The 17,884-nt window shown below is 46.5% G+C and overlaps 1 protein-coding gene across 1 annotated transcript in view; it reads left to right on the top strand.

The window, feature by feature from the left end:
• Positions 1-17,060, top strand: part of NRPB4 (RNA polymerase II, Rpb4, core protein) — a 34,612-nt gene extending 17,552 nt beyond the window's left edge. The window contains exons 3-6 of the mRNA XM_087373636.1: positions 16,072-16,149; positions 16,236-16,269; positions 16,398-16,466; positions 16,619-17,060. Coding sequence (XP_087229762.1) covers positions 16,072-16,149; positions 16,236-16,269; positions 16,398-16,466; positions 16,619-16,714 — 277 coding nt within the window. The 3' untranslated portion in view covers positions 16,715-17,060. The remainder of the gene's footprint in view (positions 1-16,071; positions 16,150-16,235; positions 16,270-16,397; positions 16,467-16,618) is intronic.
• The last annotated feature ends 824 nt before the right edge of the window (positions 17,061-17,884 follow it).

Genomic DNA, 17,884 nt, shown 5'->3' with positions numbered 1-17,884 from the left:
GGAGGTTCTGTAATGTCTCCCATGTTGCATCCTCCTCAACACGATCCTTCCACTTGATCTTGTATTCCGTGATAGTTCTATTACGAATCTGTCTTTTACGAAATTCAAGAATACACTCAGGTTCGTGTGGAATAAAAGTCAAATCTGTAACTTCTATTATTTCTTCAGAAGAAACAAGTTGATCATTCACACCCAGTAACTCTTTCAGTCTGTTGACATGAAACACTAGATGTACTTTAACATTAGGAGGCAATTCTAGTTTATATGCAACTGGTCCAATTCTTTTAACAACCTTGAACGGACCACATTATCTGGGGGATAATTTCGGAACCAAACCAGTACTTTGTTGGAATGGTCGCCTCCCCATCTGTAAGCCCCCATATGAGGAGAGCATGGGGGAGGGAGACCTAGGGCAAGGTATGCCCAGAGAAAGGGGACAGCCACTGTACGGATCAGTACGGGCTGCTGCAGGTCAGTGTACGGAAGGTGTGCAGGGTGCGCAGGGTCTGGACAAGGGCTGAGCAGAGGCGGATCAGTAGCAGCATGGAGTCACACTGTCGCAGCATGTGTTGGGCAGGTCTATGGCCTGCAAACAAGGCTGGCAGGTGGCAGGGTAGGCAGTCCAAAGGGGCTGGGCCCTGCATGGAACAAAGGTCAGTTGGTTGGGGCTGCTACAGACCAGCCAGTCGGCCCAATTAGGGCCGGCTGGTCGGTTGGTTCTTGAGGACCTTGTGCCCTATATAAGGAGGGCCTTTGTGCCTCTCATTCTTTGGAGCAGCAGATTTACAGCAGACAGGAGCAGCAGACAGGGCTTCCTTGGGCCTTTTCCCAGGAGGTGAAGGAGACTGGATAGCAACTCAATCTTCGATGACAGACGGGAAAAAGTTTGGAGAACACTTAGCCCAAGGTTGGGAAGCTTACCTAAAGAGGGCTGCAGACTGAGCTAGTGAGTGCTGCCTACCTATGCTGATCTACAGGCAGTAAGGTAAAGAGAACCATTCTGGACAGAAAGTCTATAGACGCTCGAGGTGGAGCACATGGGCTCGAGTCTAGAGATAGCCAGCAGATAGGAGAAGTACCTTGTGGTAAGAGCAGAGGACCACACCGTTGGTGGGACACTGGATCTATCTCCTTTGTATTGTGTCCATAGCTTTGGACGGAAATATATTATTTTGGTGGTTTCACTATGTGGCTGGTTCATTGTGTATTGATGAGTCTGCACATCTATTTTATGCACATAAGTTAAGAAGTTTGTGATTCCACACCCCACACGCACACTGTGTGAGCTTCTGGGCTATTCTATTAGTCTTCTGCTATGCGTACCCTCTGTTGGGTCATTTTATAACATACTTAGGCTCTTGGATTCTTTGGGAATTTGTAAACATACCGTCGTTTCTTCAGAGAACTCTCTAGGTGAACGATGTCTATTAGCATAAACTCTGTCCCTATCTTGGGCACTTCTAATAGACTCCTTGGCAAACTGCAACATTTCTTGCATGTCTTGCAAGAATGTCTTCGTAGCAATATTTTGAATTCCCTTGAACCCAACCATAACTGGTGACTTAGGTTAGAAACCGTACATAGTAACCAGTACTCGAATGCTTTGCACTGTTATAAGCAAATTTGATCATGGGGAAATAATCTTCCCATGAAGACTGTCTCTTAGAAACATATGCCCGAAGCATATCTTCAATCAATTGGTTGACCTTCTCTGTACTGCCATCAGATTGTGCATGATCTGAGGAACTCATACTCAGAGTAGTTTCCAACTTCTAAAAAACAAGTGTCTAGAAGTTACTTGTAAACTTCGAGTCCTTGTCGCTGACTATGTCAGATGGCAAACTATACAGCTTAAACAAGTGGTCCACAAACTCGTGAGTCAGTTGAACAGTTGAGATGGTTGTTCTAGTAGGTAAGAATCTAGCCATTTTTGTCAGACGGTCCATAATGACCTAAATAGAGTCATGACCCTTGCGCGTTCGAGGCAAACCGGTAATAAAATCCATGGAAATGCTTTTCCATTTATTACTTGGGATTTGGAATGGCTGTAATAAACCCGCGCTTCTAAGGCGTTCTGTCTAAGTAACCTGACAAACCAGGCAACCTACCACATAGTTTTTAATGAATGCACGCATCTTAGGCCAATAAAAGGTATGTTTCACAAGAGACAAAGTCCGATGTATACCTGGATGTCCAGCACTAGGAGCATCATGACACTCCTAGAGAATCTTGGATCGAAGATCCGAAACATCTGGCACGCATATCTTTCCATTTCGGAACAGTAAGCTGTTCCTAATCATCCACTGACCTCCCGCCGCTTGTACCGTAGGTGGCCCTGAGTCCTGGTCAACTATGGAGCTCCCATCTTGGACTTTCTGCCAATAAGAACTGAAATGACTATCAGTTGCACAAAGCCCTCTCAAGGATTGAAATAGGTCGGATGATATTTCCGTAAATGACATAGCATTTATCCTAATCATCCATTGACCTCCTGTCGCTTGTACCGTAGGTGGCCCTGAGTCCCGGTCAACTATGGAGCTCCCATCTTGGACTTTATGCCAATAAGAACTGAAATGACTATTAGTTGCGCAAAGCCCTCTCAAGGATTGAAATAGGTCGTATGATATTTCCATAAATGACATAGCATTTACAATCTTGATTCGACTTAAGACATCTGCCACACTATTGATGGACCTCTTTTAATAATGTATTTCAAAATCAAAATCTTGCATTAACTTTGCCCATCTAGCCTTTCGTTCACTCAATTCAGACCCGTCACACACATACTTGATTGACTGATGATCTGCTAATACAAGAAACTTAGAACCATACAAGTAGTGCCTCCAAACCTTTAGAGCATACACAACTGCATAGAGTTCTTTTTCTAGTTTGGGCCAACGATATTGGGTGTTGTCTAGCTTCTTACTCTCAAAAGCTACAGGTCTGACCTCTTGGAATAAAGCTGCCTCAATTGCAAAATCACTTGCATCGGCTTCTAAAACATAAGGCCAGGTAGCATCGGGTAATGCAAGGATAGGTGCTTCCTTGATAGTTAAAAGCCTCTCTTAATGCATCATTCCAAGAGATCGGCTAGGTAGACTTGTGTCCACGACCTTTCAATATGTTGGTCAGGGGTGTCGTGATGTTCGAATAATCACGCACGGACTTTCGTAGAAAAATCATGAATCCTAGGAAAGAACGAAGTTGTTTCACAGTCTGAGGGATAGGCCATTCCAAAACCTTTTGGATACGATCCAGATCAATGCTAATACCTTTAGAAGAAATTTAGTATCCTAAGTAAATGATCTCCTTCATAAAGAACTCACATTTACTTTTGGTCCTGTACTGTGCTTTTTTAAGCCTTCAGGTCCCCCCCGAAAAGCATTTGGCCTAGATTGTGACCTGGCCTTATCCTGTTGCACACCCCTTGCGCTCCTCTTTTATCTGTCATCACGTCCCCTGAGCAGCTAGCTGTACGCGGGATCCCCTCGGTTCGCATCAGCTCTACACTCCCTCATGACTCCCTTCGCACTCCTCTGCCTGGACCTTACTACCTCTTCCTAACTACACCTCTCTCTGACCGGGCACAACGGCATGTCATAGACTTCTATACATTTGAGTCAGCCTCTGTGGAGTGGAGGAAGAGGAGCTAGCCGATATGAGAGCAGTTTGGGTGAGCGGCCGGCTCATTACCGCCAAGAGAGGGGCGCAGAGGCCACATGTGCGATAGAGAGCCCCCAGAGTACACTCTATTGAGGTCCGACCTATCATAGCTTTCCTCAGGGGAGACTGACACAGATGAGGGGTCACTCTAGACATAGCGCAGAGAGTCCAGAGAGCGAGGAGACCGTGCCCCCCAGTGCAGCGCAAGACAGCTCGACAGACAGAGATACGAGATATTTTCGCAGCCCACGAGAGAGCCATGATTGTACCAGGCTTCGGTTTCATCCCAACGCATGGATAGATAGATTGATATGATTATGATTCTATTAGCATAGATTAGTACTTAGCAAGGGTCCTAGCGTACCCTTTGCTTCAGCCCACTGAGGCTTGTATGAGTTCGCTTTTCTGTGCACTTTGTCCCCTAGGCCCGTGAGGTCTCCCGTGGACGTTAATATATCTTTCTTTCTCTCTCAGCCCTTCACATCTTGCAATGAATTCACCCTTGTTACTCTCTCTTCGTCCTTCTTTCCCAATCCAGAACCACTACCCTTAAACGATGAACTAGCTGAAACGTGCAGGGCATGAACATGAATTTCGAAATTGAGGCATACTTGGAGAAAATTTCGTCCAAATTTCTTGTAACAAAGATTCCTACCTCAGGAGTTGGCTCTGATATCAACTGACACGACCCCAGCACTAGGGCCTTTGGCCCACACTGATAAAACATGTGTGCCTCAGGATCTATGGAACGCTCTAAGGTGGATGGAACCTATGTAGAAACATGATGAAGAGAGTGCTCATGACATGTACCTCAAATCAATTAGGTTCCAAGATAGATTAGCTTGGACTCATAAAGAGAATCTTGAGATAGTACAAAGTGCTTGATTGATATTACTTCAAATGAACCTCCCGTTTATAGGTGAGGGTACTTACATCCATTTGCTTGCTCACATGTGGGATATCTCCTCCATGCCATGTGGCAGCTTGCCCTTTACTCATACCTTTGCTCTACATGTGCTTATGGCACCACAACTCTCAACACCTCCCCTTGGTGCCGTGATCCTTTGGCTACTACAAGGTGGTCAGATGTGAGTTACAAGATCAAATCCTCCCCTGGGTGCCTACATGGCTACTCTCAGGTGGTCAAGCTTGATTTACAAAATATAGGTAAGGTTGGCAAGGTTTTTGTGTTTCTCAATACATTCCACTAATGTCACCTTTTGGCTCATGGCTTGATGACGATGGTGTTTGCTTCTTTGCTTGACGTAGCTCGTTGCATGATGCTTTGTTCTTCCATGTGCCTTAATGCTTTCTGTGTGGATGCCATGCTTTTTGCTATGGTCATCTCATACACTTGTGCTTTTGGCATGCTTATGACAACGATGTGTGCATTCATGCTTTGCTTTATCATTTGTTGCAAAGGTCTTACCAATTGATTTCTTTCAATATTGGCAGTGTCTAATTGCATACAACGATTTTGACTTGACAGGCACGTAGAGCTCAAAAAGACGATCACTTTTTCTTTTTGGAGCGTGTGCAAATTCTTCCTGGATTGCAAGTTACGCCTTGTTGAAGGTTTTGTGAAGAAGAGGGCCTTTGATGATGTGGCATAGAGATTCACATGCTGAATTTCATACTGTGCTTAACAAGAGGCTATGTGCTTAGAAGGCACTGTTGACTGTGCATGCTTATGTGGCAGTTAACCAATCCTAACTCTAACAATGGTGGGTTAAGCTAACCAGACCAGAGTTTTATCTGCCACGTGTCACATCAATTAATTAACCCAATCCAAAAAAGTAACCTTACCTCGGTCAATTTGACCCAACCTTATCTGCCACGTGGCAAAAGGAGGTTTAGAGAGAGAAGCTGGCTGGCTTCTTCATGGTGGAGGCGACGACGGAGTTGGAGCACGGAGTCGTTCTACATCCCCCGCCTCTGTGCGGTTTCACTTGGAGGAGGTATGGCTTGGCTTCGTAGGAGAGTCGTCAGGGCTGGCTGTTGGGTAGACATAAGCTGCGATGCATAAAGGAGCCCGTGGAAGCAGCGTCGATGGAGGCTTGGGTGTCCTTGTGGCTAAAGCTTGGAGCTGAGAAGCTTGAGAAAAGGGCGAAGGCGTAGGTTGTCCGTTGACGCTGTAGCGTTGCTGTGAGCAAGAGTCGTGTCTGCTAAGGCATATGCTCGCTAGGCTTTGTTGAGTGGAGTCCGTCGTCATAGTTCGTGGAGGCCCGCGGCTTTGTCATTGGAGAGTTACTGAGGCAGAAGTTGCGGGTCATCGTGGAGAAGCTTTGGAACTGCGTGAGCATGGAGCTGGAGCCTAGGAAGAGCTTATGCAGGCGTTCGATTGTTGAAGCCTCTGCTGGTGTCGGCAACTTGGCTTGTGAGGCTTGTGAGTCATTCAGAAAAGGTAAGTGAGCTGGAGCGTTCTCCAGTCGGTGTTGCAACTCGTGGCTGTGCGCATAGCTAGTCCATCACGCTAAGAAGGCACTATGTACTACTGTCCGCTATGGAGCCGCTTCTATCGTAGGGACGTTGAGGCTGCTGGCTGGAGTTTGGGTTGGCTTTTGACGTTGGATGGCTTGCTTGAGGCTAGATGCAGGCTCTAACCTCTCAAGACTTGTAGATGGTCCTTTCTCTTTTTCTCTCAATGAACTCTCCCTATATCCGAGCTTTGAAAGCTCTCTCACCTTCTCTCAATAATGAAAACAATCAAAATTTGTCTCACTCTCACATGGATGGAAATCTCACAATGGCGGAAACTTTATCTCAAAGTCTCTCAAGGACGGAATTCCCTCAATGCAATGGAAGGAATTAATGGACGGAATTTTCCAGAATCTAAAAGTAAAACTAACCTAGGAGAAAACATGTGCTCCTATGGCAAGCCTACAACTAAACTAGGAATGGGAGCAATCCTAGTGAACTACTAATGAGCTAAACTAGGAGAGCTAAACCTATGCTCTGATACCATGACAAAACATGTGTGCCTTAGGATCTATGGAACGCTCTAAGGTGGATGGAACCTATGTGGAAACATGATGAAGAGAGTGCTCATGACATGCACCTCAAATCAATTAGGTTCCAAGATAGATTAGCTTGGACTCATAAAGAGAATCTTGAGATAGTACAAAGTGCTTGATTGATATTACTTCAAATGAACCTCCCTTTTATAGGTGAGGGTACTTACATCCATTTGCTTGCTCACATGTGGGATATCTCCTCCATGCCATGTGGCAGCTTGCCCTTTACTCATACCTTTGCTCTACATGTGCTCATGGCACCATAACTCTCAACATACTTCCATGCAAGGGCTAAGCCCTTGGCCAGCCCTAGATAGGGCCTGGTTGGCTGGCTTTGCCCAGCCCAACCAGCCCTCCATATGGGCTGCCATGTGCTGCTCCATCCCCCGCCATGTCAGTGCTTGTTAACCCCGCTTCTGATGCGCCAACCTATGCACCATCATCATGGTCTGTTGCAGGCCCTTCGCCTGTCCACTACTCTCGCTATATGGCTCGCCATGGTGACGCCATCTGCTGGTGTCTGTTGCAGGTTGCAATCCTGCCCACAGTCCAGCCATGACTTCACGCCTTGTGTCATTCTGAAGCTGTCCTCTGAGTGCCTCATGCCAAGCCTGATCCAAGACAATGTGTCCCGGCCATCTTCCTGCACATGAGCTGCTCCTGATGCAGCCTTTCACCCTTGGGATACCCCACCAACCATGAATGCTCCAGATTTGTCCCAGATCCACAAATCTCTCTAATGTGCTGGCCACATGACAGCCAAGATGCTGTCCATGTGGCAGCCCCATCTTATCACTCAATCCCTTCTGGCTCTTGTCCACATGGCATCCAAACAGATGCCCATGTGGTAGACACTCAAACCCTAGGTCCACCCCCCCCATGCTCTCCTCATATGGGGGCTTACAGATGGGGAGGTGACCTTTCCAACACTAAGTCCAAAGGCGCCACACTTCTCCCTCTGGGGTCGATAAGACTATGGAGGGATCGATGTACCAAGTATTGCGCAAGTGGCCCACAATCATGACCCTCTGCCACTCCAGGTCCTCTAAGTCTCCTCCTTCATCTCTGACTTAGTTTGCAGTGAGCCTCCCGGTCCCACTCGATGGAAATGAGATTGGGGGGAACCAAGAGACTCTCGAAAGAAGCGTATCTGAAGCGGTACCCCTATCCGTGAGAACTGTCCTGTCCAGCAATGGGGGGTCCAAGGGGCTCCATAATCCCTCCCACCAAGAGTTCGAGATTGCCTTCTCAATCTCCTGTGTCCTGATGCCTACTCCTCGGAGGTAGGAGAGGGCTTGTCTGCGGGCCTCTGTCCCTCTAGGAAGTCGTCTCCATGTCCCAAAGGAATTGGCTAGTCCCTTGTCCCACTGTGCCCATCTGATATGAGTCCTCTGCCCAAGCATGCCCCTCCGAGTCAGACCTTTGGATGCCAAATGAGAGGTTGCCTTTGAAATCCTTTCAGCAAGATGGCCTAGCCCGTATGAGTCCTCCTGCCAATCTTTGCCACATTTTGTAGAGGCTCCGCATCAGCGGAGAACCCTTCCCTGTCAACGGAGCCTCGGAGAAGATCCATCTGTAGGACTGCTGCCATTGCCTACTAGTGCGAGGCGTATTCCCAAGAAGCCCCTGCTAGAGTAGGAGCTTTCACGGTTTTGCACCCGAGGTGAGGTCTCTCACTACCAGCTTGCCCAAGAGGGCTCCGCTCTGCATCTCTGGGTCAATAATTCCAAGTCCACCCTTCGTCTGGGGCAAAATCATTGTTTGCCAGGCTACCCCGGACCAGAGGAAGTTCCGTACTAAGCCCCTTAACTGCCACGAAAAGGAAAAGATAAGGGGCCAACAGGCAGCCGTGCCTCACTGATCGGGAAAGAGGGAAGGCCTCGCGTGTGTGGTCCCCAATAATCATATGGCTGGAGCTGCCCGCATAAAGAGCTAATACCCCTCTACTCCATCTCTTTGAGAAACCGAGCCTCTGCATGGTCTCCTCCAAGAAGGACCACTACCCTATCATATGCCTTCTTGAAATCGAGAAGAACGGCTAGCAGTTGCGCCTTCTCCTTGGCCCAGTCCACTGCCTCCTAGAAAGTGAAGATGTTATCTAGGATGCTACTCTCCTGGACAAAACTGGTCTGTGCCTCATGAATGATATCTGGGAGGTGGGGTCTCAGACATAGACTCAAGACCTTAGCCAAGATCTTGTAAGGGGTGTCCAGAAGGGTGATCGGCCTCCATAGTCTAAGTGCAGTGGAGACATGCTCTCATAAGCGTCAAAAAGGTCGTGGTTAAGCCATCCTTGCCAGGGCACTTTTGGTTTGGAAGGGCTTGAAGGGCCTCCCACGACTCCTCATCAGTGAAAGGAGACTCTTGCTATCTCCTGAGGCCTTGCGAAACTACTGAGGGGACCTGCTCCCAAAATGCCTCTCTAGCCAAAAGGGTGGTGGGCGGTGCCTCCTCCGATTGAAAAAGCTGGCTATAGAGGCTATAGTCATCTTAAGGATATGCGGCTCTCTGTGCATGTGCCCCTGTGGGTCTTGAAGTTGCTATAGCTGGATCCCTGTGGACCGTGGTCCGCGGTGGCTTGGAAAAACTGTCTATTCATCCTATCACCTTGTTGGACCCACCTGGCCCGAGAAGAGTGATACGAGAACTCTGCTTTGCGAACCTCCAAATCTTGCAGCTCCAAGTGTGCGCACTCTAGCCAATCCCTAAGCCAAAAGGGCCCACTAGAGGGGGCCTAGGGCAAATGGAGGCCCTTAGGGGCAACCCAAGGCATGGGCTGCCACGTGGCAAGCCCATGCAGGCCATTTTGGAAAGGAAGGCCTTGAGCAGGAAAGATGGTGCACGTAAGTTCATGGGAACAAGAAGAGGTGGCGTCGTCAACAAGAGGAGGCTGGCTAGCAGATGGTCGCGGGAGACCGTACGTCATACGTAAGGTAGGGAAAGAAGGCTTCATGGCTGCACGGGCACCGGTAGCTTGGCTGTTGAAGCCGTACGATAGTACGGACGGTTTTGTACACATAGTACGGGCATTGCACAGAGGCTGTACGGCTTGGCTGCGTTGGTCTTGTACGGATGGCAAACTCTGCTCATTAATGAGCTGTACGGCAAGGTACGACAGTACGAACGAGAGCCTTTGTATGGAGATCCACATGCTGCTGTACGGGCATGTACGGGTGCTGGTACAAAGCATCTGCAGCCTCAAGTACAGATGGCTCATGGTTGAGTGAATGCATGGGAGAGCTCACTAAAAAAAAAAGAGTAAGGGCAGGCTGGTTGTTCCTTTGGGAAGCTTGCATGTACGAGGTGGATAGGCTGGCTGTTGCCTCGGGCTATGGTTGTGGGCTATGGTTGGGCGCTTTTAGTATGAGTGCCTCTCAGTGAAAAGGGTCAAAAGAGGCTGAGGATGCATAGGATGGCGATGCTATCTTTAAGAAATAGTTAGTGAGTGCTGTGTGAGCACTCACGCCGGACCCAAGGTTCCTTGAGTTTACACACACTCCTTTCAGGTCCAAGGAGAGAAAGAAGCATTTTCATTTAGGGGAACCTAGTGGGGTTCAAAAACAGCCATTTGGAGTGAATCCATTGGATGGACAGCCTCCAGTAATGCCAAATGTACAGGGAGTTTCAGGGCAGCAGCCCTTTCAAGGTCTTGGTATGGTTATGCATGGCCAAGGGGCTGATTTTCAGAATTTAAATCAAGGGCAGCAAGCTTTTCCCCAACCTTTTATGCATCAGGGTATTTTGGTGGGGGTTCAGTATTTCAAGCAATGGCTGGTCAAGTTGATGATGGTCAAGGAATGCTTGGAAATTACCCTGTTGATTTTCAGTCTGGGATGCAAGGGATGCAAAATAATGTATTTGGGGAAATGCGGCCCGCAATGCCTAACATGATGTACGGCAATATTGGCATGCAGCCAGGAATGCAAAATGGAAGGTCAGGAACTTTTGGAGCTCCTACAGGTATGTTTGGTATGCCTAGGGCTGGTTTGACAAATCCTCTAATGGGTAGTGGTAGCGCAGGACAGGCTGGAGGGAATGCAATTTAACCTCCATTTTTGCAGCTACCTGTGTATGATAATCTGACACCCAAAAGGAAAGGTAAAAGATTACAAAGAGGGTGGTGCAGCAGTGAAGTTTGAGACCTTTAATGGAGCTCAGGACAGGCTGAAGGCTTTGACTTTTGTGCAGCAGTTTGATGGTGGACAAATTTGCTACTCCAAAATAGAGCACCCACGAGTTGGGTTCGATTTAAGCAGGTGTTTTCAGCTACCAGGTTGACCACTACCTTTGAGGTAGATGTTATGACAGCATGGCACAAGTTGGACGCAGCTCAGTGTCATAACTTGGAAGACTACAACAAAAAGTTTTGGGAAGCTCTATTGCCTGTCAGACCGTGATACCAAGGGATGAGGTAAACCAAAATGAGGGCCAAGGAGGTGAATTCGATCAAGATCAATGCTAATCCCTTCTCGGTCGGTGTAGTGTTACACCGGTCGGTGTAGTGAGTCGGGACATGTGTCACGCATGTGTTAAATGAAAACACCGATTGGTGTGGCGACATACCGGTCGGTGTGTTGAGTTGGTCTATAAAAGGCAAGGCTCGTGGCATTTTTTTCCACCTTCGCCGGAATTTACTGCTATTTACCGCTGTTTTCTGCTGTTTCCCGCAATTCCCTGTTGTTTTTCGCTGCTTCCTACCTTCCCCTTCTGGTAACTTCTAGCCTTGCTTTTGTTTCAGTCAGGGCCGGGTGATGGCTCACTTCGGCCGGCCAGATTCACCTCTTTCCAACTGAGAGAAAAGAGAGAGGAATATGTGATATGTTATGTTTGCTTGCTTTTGTGTGTGTGTGCATGTATGATGTATATCACTTGGGGCTGGATGATGAAATAGTGCCAGAAGACCGATGAGAAAACTTGTGTTTATTCTTCCCGTTACTTTCATGTGCAACTGCACCCTTTGTAGGCGTCATCGTACCATCATATATGCGCGCTAACGATATAGCTTCTTGCAAGTCGTGGCTTTGTTGTTCTTTATTTTGAGCTTATATGAATCTGGTAGACCATCCACAAAGAATCCTAGCAAGGTGGTGGAATCCATCATTGATGCTTGTGTTTGCAGATCTTTGAATTTCTATAGGTAGTTCTCGAAGGTAAAATTTTGCTTAACCATATCCAAGGATTTGAATGTGCCAACGATATCATAATCTTCTTCCTTCTAAGGAATTCCTTTCTAAAGAAGTCTTCAAACTCCATCCATGTGGTGGGCTTTACCTCTAGTTCTTTCCACTACAAGAGGGCTTTCCTTGATAGGTATCCTATGGTGAGCTGAATCTTCTTTTCACCAGAATAGGGGTGAAACTGGAAGTGTACTTGCCACTTGTGGAGCGAATTGTCAACGACCTCCTTCGTGCGTGCCTTTTGGTTGCCTGGATACAAATCCGGAGTGATATTCGGACCTAGGACGGAAGTTAAAGCATCCATGTGTGTAAGAGCCTGCATGGTGCTCGTCATCAGCTGAACAGAGCTTTCCAGTGCCTTGATTTGCTGAACGAGCTGGTTATTGCTCGAACAAGTACTTGCAAAGCGCTTGTCCAAGTCACCGGGAAAGTTTTGAAGGCCTTCTTGGTGACTAAGTCTTCGTATAGATCCTGATCCGTTGGGTTCGACATATCCAACCCTTGATCCATATCTTCGTTCTTAGCAACGGATGAAGGAACTTGGTCAGCCATAGCATTTGCAAGTGGGAGAACATAGTAGAGAAGAGAAAATCAGCTACTGTAGGGGTGGAATCAAGTAGAGGACAAGGGTACAGTGGCTAGAAACCAACCTGAAAGGGACTTCGTCAGGGCAGGGATAGTGCAAGGAGAAGTGCAATGGAGAATTGAGGGATTGGAGCAATTGTGATGGCACTTCAAGCTATTTCGATGGAGAGCTTGGCAGAGCAGAGAGTTCTGGGAGGGGGTTGAATGAAGGAAACTGGTTCAACAGCCCCTCTTATCTGGATGTTCCTTGAAAAAGCAAGTGCTTTCCTTATGCTTAGGAGAAAAAATCAAAGCAAAAAAACTTAAAAAAGCACCCAGCTTTCCAAACTGAGAAAACCACCTATTAAAAAAAAAAAAAAACTCCAAAAAGCACTCAGCTTCAACTTGCTTTTTCCCTTTCTGGACCACAAGAGGCAGTCTACACACTTTCCCTGCAACGAAACCAAGCCCAAGCTCCATGTGCCTCTATCTCAGATTAAATTGTACCTAATCCTTGAATCGCCATCTCATCCTGACCATGTCTTCCTAAATCACAAATTTGCTTGGTATCGAACCTCTGCCTGGACCTTGATCCTCTCTTGGGGGAAATTGCTATTTGCAATTGCAAGTTTCCCCGTCACCCATCGAGCCCACCTAAACTGTAGCCATGACCAAAATACTTGCACGGGATGTATGCTTGACTTCAGGTGCAAAATCCAACCCCCTGGTCCAAAAAGGAAATCTGAAATCCTTGCAAGAACAATTGCGATTTCATAGTCTTGTTGCATACCTAGCATCATCTCACCATCACCGTCACCTATAGAAATCGGTGCCATCAGGAGTGTCTCTGATACCAACTGGCACGTTGGACCTGCAAGCAAGCACAAGAAACAACCATAGAAACGTGAGGAATCGAGCATGCTGCTTACCACCCACCATGACATCTATGAGAAAGAATCTTGGATCAAGAGATGTCCCCTCCAAGGCTCCTAGAAGTGTGCCAACAAGCACTATCACTCTAGTTGGTCCATAGACCCCTTCCCTCATGTAAGTTGTGCCTCAGCAAGGGCTCTAGCTTGCCCTTTGCTTTAGCCCATTGAGGCTTGTATGAGTTTTCCTTTTTGGCGTGCTTTTTCCCATAGGCCCCAAGGCCTCCCACGGACTTTAATACATCTCTCTCTCTCTCTCTCTCTCTCTCTCTCTCTCTCTCTCAAGTTTATGCTTCCGCAATATGTGCAACATTGACATTATCCTCAGCTGGAAACTACTAAGTGGGGGGTACCCAACTGAAGTGCTTCCAGCCCAATGCATCATTGAATGCAAGAGGAGATTAGCCAAAGAAAGGAAGAAAGAATCAGGTTTGGCTGTTGATTCCTCTATTCTTGCTTCAAAGCTGATGATGTGGCAAACTTTGTGCAGGATGAGTGGGCTTTTTTGGTTTGCAATCATGGTGCATCACATGAGCACACGTCCCTGAATGTGGATTAAAAACAGGTCACATGGCACTTTGATAGTAGAGTTTCAAAACACATCGCCTCTAGGAGGGAGTTGTTCAGGTCTTCGAGGGATGCTCCAATTGTTAAAACGGTCACCTGCGCTAGTAATTCTGCCTATCCAGCTGAAGATGTGTGTAAGATACCTCTTGCTGATGGCACAGTTTGTGCATTTCGACGTGTTATTTGTGCCACCTTTTACCTGTTATAGTAATTCTGCCTATCCAGCATGTGTAAATTACCTTGTACTACTGCTGATGGCACAATTTGTGCATCTCGATGTGTTATTTGTGCCAGGTATAAATAAAAATGATTTGGCACTTTCCTCTTTTGCAAGCAAGTAAATTTTGAGAATGATAGATGCACAGTAAGGGATAGAGAGGATAATCACTTCTGCAACATTATATCAGGGCTTGCATCATTTGGACTCTTTTGAGAGGAGTGAACATGATGCACTACAACATCTACCTTTTACATGTATGAGGCAGAGTTATGGCGTGCTAGCTTTGGCAATGTGAATTATGGCAGCCTATTGCTGCTGCACAAATTTGGTATGGTGCAGAATATGCCTCGTGCTGAGATGCCACCAAGGCATGCATCTTGGGTAAAATGCACATGAGGCTATTTCAAACTATGGATCAACTAGAGCTGTCAGAAATCACAGCTCACTCACAGTGTATGGTTGGATGACCAAATCGGATTACCCAGCAGATTTGGGTCAGCAGTTAGTGGACTGGTCGGCCAGATCAAGAGCAGTTTGGATGCATAGAAGAGGAGAAGGGAGGTCTAGGGATCCAATCAGTTGTGCCTCACACTTTGTCATCTGGAAGAAGAGCAGCAGGGAGGTCTTTTGGAGCAGCACTTTGCCAGCCCATGAAAGTGTCAGAAGTGCAGCGGAACTGAACACCAAAGGTGAGAGAAAGAGAGAAAACTACTCACAGAACTGAACAGGAAAACTGAGAGAACAAGCTTCTGGAGGAAAACCTCAGTCCAAGTGGCTGTGTGCTCTGAGATAGGGCAACCGATTGGAGGAGTACGGGTGGCTGACTGGTAAGCTGACCCAGGAGGGCCAGCTGACTGGCTGATCGGTGAGCATGTAGGGGTCTAGGGCATAAAAGGCCCCTAAACCAGGGCGCCTACTAGGTGCCATGAGAGCAGCCTAGTGGCAGCACTAGGTAGGCCCCAAAACAGGGCAAAAGAGGCCCGAATCTGCTCCGTACACTCTGCTGGCTGTGTGCTCAAGATGGAGAGAATGGGGGAGAGGGGTCCTATATATAGGGTCCCCCCCTGCCCTAGACAACCGACTGGAGTAGGGGTGGCCGACTGGTCAGACGACCCAGGAGGGCTAGCCAACTGGCTGGTCGGTGAGCATGTAGGGGTCTAGGGGCATAAAAGGCCCCCCAACCAGGGTGCCTACTAGGTGCCATGAGAGCAGCCTAGTGACAGCATTAGGTAGGCCCCATCATCCAAGACGGCAAAACAGCTCGAATCTGCTCTGTACACTCCTCCGTGTAGTCGGACTGGGCAGCATCCACCTCTCTCCCCCTCTACCTCTCTTGGGTGGGCAAACCCACAAACATGGCTCTCACTCTCCTCACATGGGCGGGCAGACCCACAACCAAGGCCCTCACTCAGTGATACAGAAGATGTCACGTCTAACAGAAAGCTCCATAGGAGCATGCAGGCTGACATATGTTGAGGTGTTCTATGAGGTGTGTATGTGTAGAGAGAGAGAGAGAGAGAGAGAGAGAGAGAGAGAGAGAGAGAGATGGTATGATTGTATCAAAGTCTGCTTGAGACGCTTCAGGATCTATGGGACTGGAAACGTCTACTAAATAATAGAGTCTCTTTTACCTCTGGAAATTGAAAAGAAATCTTTACAAAACGTGCTATATTGTGAGTATTAGCTCAACTAACTGGTGTGCTAGCCTGAGGACGTTGTTGCGGTGTCTCAAATTTCCTTTAGGTAGCCCCACAGCTGTTTGTCTGGTTGTTCCAAGAGGGTTTTCAGGTTCAGTGCTGCTGCTATTTTAGAGAGGCAGAGAGAAGTGGGGGGATGGGAGAGCCGGGGGGATTTTGTGAAAGTTGTTAAGGAATGTGTGGAAAAGTCAGGGTGTTCGCAACTTTAATCTTGCCAATTAATACAATGCTTAATATCAGGGTGTTCGAGAAATCTCTACAGTATGTGAGGCGTTTCAGCCGCTACCAGAATCCAAATGCAGTCAAACAAGTTCGAGAGTATCCTTACTTGATACGATGGGAGAGAGAGAGAGAGAGAGAGAGAGAGAGAGAGGAGTCAAGTTTGTATCCTTAACACAATCTAGAGTTCTCAGCAGGAATCAGCTTGCAGAATTTGAGGTAAACACACAAGCATTTGCAGAGAAAATAATGTGCATGGAGTGCGAATTAGCAAATCGTCTTTTCAGTGCCAAAATTTCTTCCTTTCTTTCTCATTGTCTTGCATTCATATGAAATGTATGTCTCAGGTTTGTGTTATCGGAAACCTATGTCCTGAAACAGTAGAAGAAGCCAAGGCATTGGTTCCGTCTCTTGCTGTAAGTTAAGTTCTTCACATCATGATGCCATGCTGAGGTCTTTACACCATGTATCTCAAGCTGAGGATATCTGTTGCAAGCATATTCAATTCTTCCTTCATCCATGTAGTCTTTTCAATTGAATCTTCTTCCACTGATCTATTACTTTTCAGAAGAGGAGCCAAGCAGGTGACGATGAGGATGGAATTACGGATGACAAAATAGAGCAAATGCTTGCTGACTTGGCAAGGATAAAGAAATTCGAGTAAATCCTTTGTAAAGCCACACCACTATATACAAGTTTTTGGACTGTAATGATGGTCAAAAGTCTGCAAATAGACCATGTTGGGGATCTTACCTGTCAAGAAAAGCTAGAAATGATCTACAATATAGTATCCTATTGGGGGAAAGCTCAGTAAAATTGTCCCCTGGGCTGGGAGGAGGGGACTTGCATTCCTCATATTTATTGTAATCCATTTTGCTGTATTTGGATATATGCAATGTGACACATAAGATTAAGCTCCTGGATGTTTTGCTCAGTCAAATGGGCTTTTTGGAAACCATAATATATATAGGGAAAGATATAAATTGAGATTTGTAACAAAAGTACGAATTTTACTACTTGTCAGATGATCTAGACATTCGAAGAAGCTAAAACGAGTGGTTTGAATGATTAGCTCGAGTGCCTGTTCTGGTTAATGTTGTTGGTTGAAGCCAGGGTTTGTGGAATGCTTTAGCAGAGATCTGATGATATGCTTTTAACTGTTAAACCCATTATGATTTGTTAGGGTTAATTTATATGGAATGGTTTCAAATATCCAGTACTTTTGAGATAAATCTGAACTTTTTGAGAAAGTCGATCATTTGAGATTTCACTGTGAGATTGTATATATCTATAGGAAAGTCATTGTCTTGGAAGGGTTTTTAGCCTTTTTGTCTGTTTCACAATTAAATTTCTATACATGTGATCTGCCTTGATAGTAATTAAAAAAAAAAGACTACCCCGTTGAAGTTATTCTCTGGGACATGTAAGGGTCCTATTCCAGAGTGTCGCTCACACAAATGTGCATATCGATTTGCAGAAAATGATTTGTCTTAGTAAATTTTGCTCTGAGTAGCTCTGTTGATGCTATATTTATGTCAACAAAGACTTTTCCATGATATAAATGCAGATGGTACACGTGACTTCTTGGTGCAAATGCACTCGGACAAGGTAGTAGTAGGTCAATATGATGAGATCCATAGGACCATCGGGCTGCTCTCTCTGTCTCATATATTTAGTCTATATGAGGCTTGTTTCTCACCATTGGCATGCACAATGTAGGTGCAGAACTTACTCCTAGAGCTTTTATGATATCCTTGATCAAGAAATGTACTTGCACAATCAAGGTTGACAACCTTGATGATGATTTAGTGGCCTTACCTTCACGATTGCATGG

The sequence above is a fragment of the Dipteris shenzhenensis genome, chromosome 4, assembly GCF_047967505.1.
Source record: "Dipteris shenzhenensis isolate YYH24624 ecotype China chromosome 4, Dip_SZ_1.0, whole genome shotgun sequence".
NCBI classification, from domain to species: domain Eukaryota; kingdom Viridiplantae; phylum Streptophyta; class Polypodiopsida; order Gleicheniales; family Dipteridaceae; genus Dipteris; species Dipteris shenzhenensis.
This window is presented reverse-complemented; position numbering and strand designations above follow the sequence as displayed.